The sequence below is a fragment of the Arachis hypogaea genome, chromosome 11, assembly GCF_003086295.3.
Source record: "Arachis hypogaea cultivar Tifrunner chromosome 11, arahy.Tifrunner.gnm2.J5K5, whole genome shotgun sequence".
NCBI classification, from domain to species: Eukaryota; Viridiplantae; Streptophyta; class Magnoliopsida; order Fabales; family Fabaceae; genus Arachis; species Arachis hypogaea.
The window spans coordinates 126,237,395-126,239,297 of NC_092046.1; the positions used below are offsets into that span (position 1 = coordinate 126,237,395).

The 1,903-nt window shown below is 36.0% G+C and overlaps 1 protein-coding gene across 1 annotated transcript; it reads left to right on the forward strand.

The window, feature by feature from the left end:
* Positions 1-881: 881 nt before the first annotated feature.
* LOC140176195 (uncharacterized) lies at positions 882-1,481 on the forward strand. Its single transcript, XM_072206099.1, has 3 exons — positions 882-1,034; positions 1,083-1,223; positions 1,308-1,481. Exons 1-3 carry the CDS (start codon positions 882-884, stop codon positions 1,479-1,481), a joined length of 468 nt encoding a protein of 155 aa, XP_072062200.1.
* Positions 1,482-1,903: the final 422 nt, after the last annotated feature.

Here is a 1,903-nt window from a genome sequence, read left to right on the forward strand (position 1 = left end):
TTAAATAACATAAAAAAATTTATAAAGTCAAAATATAGAAGATTCTCAAAATAAATATAAATTTATAAAAAAGAATTTTTTTTATAAAATGTGCAACTCTTTTTTTTTGTATCATTTTATTTTTTTATATTTTTTGTGTTATTTTTTATTCTTCTTCAATTTTTTTATTCTTTTTTTTTTATTTTTTCCTCTTAACAAAAGAATATAAAGAGAAGAAACAAAGAAAATACAAAAATAGAAAATACAAAAAGATTTTAAAAATATAATTAAAAAAAAAGAGTAAATAGTCATTTCTGACCATAAAAGATTCATATGCTGACAAAACTGACCATGAAAAATTGAAACTAAAGTTATACCCATACAAGATAAATTTTATACGACAAAAATAGTCAATAGTTAAATTTTTGTTGGTAATTCTATAAATACCCTCCTCCTTTTCTCTTCCTTCTTCATCTTCCTTCTATAATCATTATTAACTCCACTGTAAATTCATTGTTCCACCAGATCTACTCTATTCCCACTTTTCCCAAACATATGCATCTTGCCAACAACCACCGCATTCCTTTTCTCTCTTCTCCCAAACTAACCCAAAGCCCTATTCAATCCTCATCCCTTCATATTCTGCATTCAAACCCAAACCCCTCAAACCCCTCACCACCACCAGATCCGACACTCCGTGCATCCACAAATCCTACGTCGGCGATGTCTCCTCTGCCATCTCAGCTTTCTCTGTTATGAACACAACAACCGCATTGTCTTCCCAAAAATCTCAGGTCACGCCTCCAAAATGACGACACACTTTATGACCTCTTCCTCTTCTCCTTCTCCCCAACACTCGCCGAAATCGCCGACTTGTAGGCTACGACTTCGTCGCCATCAATATGGAGCACGGCCACGGCGGAATCTCCGACATGTTTCCATGTCTCTATGCTTTCGCAGCCACCGGCACTGCCGCAATCCTCCGCGTTTCTGAGAGCTCTGCCACTTGGGCTAAGAAATTCCTTGACTTAGGCCCACAGGGGATCATGTTTCTAGTGATCGATTCCACAGAATCTGCCATTGACATCGTGTTGTTCTACTAGATCCCTCCCATTGGGATCCGTGACTCGGCTCACTCCATCGTTCGGGTTTCCGGTTACAATATAGATGAAGGTTACCTTGGTAGTTACCAAGAAGAGATGGTGATTATGTGCCAGGTTGAGTCCGTTGAGGGAGTGAAGAACGTTGGTGAGATTTCAACCGTTGATGGCATTGATTGCATCCAAATGGGATCGTTGGATCTGAGCGCGAGCATGGGGTACTTGTAGGACCCAGGAAATGAGAACGTGAGGCGGTTGATGAGGGAAGCTGAGGCGAAGATTCTAAAAAGGCGCAGTAGTGGTGGATTCGGCATGGAGACTTATCTGTCTGGATTTGCTATGCTGCATGATAGGCCCGAGGATCTCAATTCTCAAATCATGTGGATACCACATGGTGTTTGATGTTGTTGATATTGGGTTGTTTAGAAGCACTGCTATGGAAGATGTGAAGAAATTCAGGTTGAGTTTGATTGATAAAAGGAAGATGAGGAAAGAAGAGAGTATTTATGGAATTATCAATAAAAAAATTAATTATTGATCATTTTTGTCAAACAAAATTTATTTTGTATAGGTATAACTTTAATTTTAATTTTTCATGGTCAGTTTTGTTGGTATCCGAATCTTTCATGGTTAGAAAAGGCTATTTACTCTTTAAAAAAAACACAAGTGTAATTTTAGTTGAATGTATAAATTGATTACTCGAAAATTATTATAATTGTTTATTTCGATGAATGGCAAACATATTTGATGCATAACAATATTTATATCTATATTTATATAATATATAAAGATTGAAGGAAACTTAAATTCCTTTTAGAAAAGAA

Coding starts and splice junctions, on each gene's coding strand:
- LOC140176195 (XM_072206099.1), top strand. CDS start 882: ATGGAGCACGGCCACGGCGGAATCTCCGACATGTTTCCATGTCTCTAT. Junction 1,035..1,082: donor CACAGGGGATCATGTTTCTA/GTGATCGATTCC, acceptor TTGTTCTACTAG/ATCCCTCCCATTGGGATCCG. Junction 1,224..1,307: donor CCGTTGAGGGAGTGAAGAAC/GTTGGTGAGATT, acceptor GGGTACTTGTAG/GACCCAGGAAATGAGAACGT.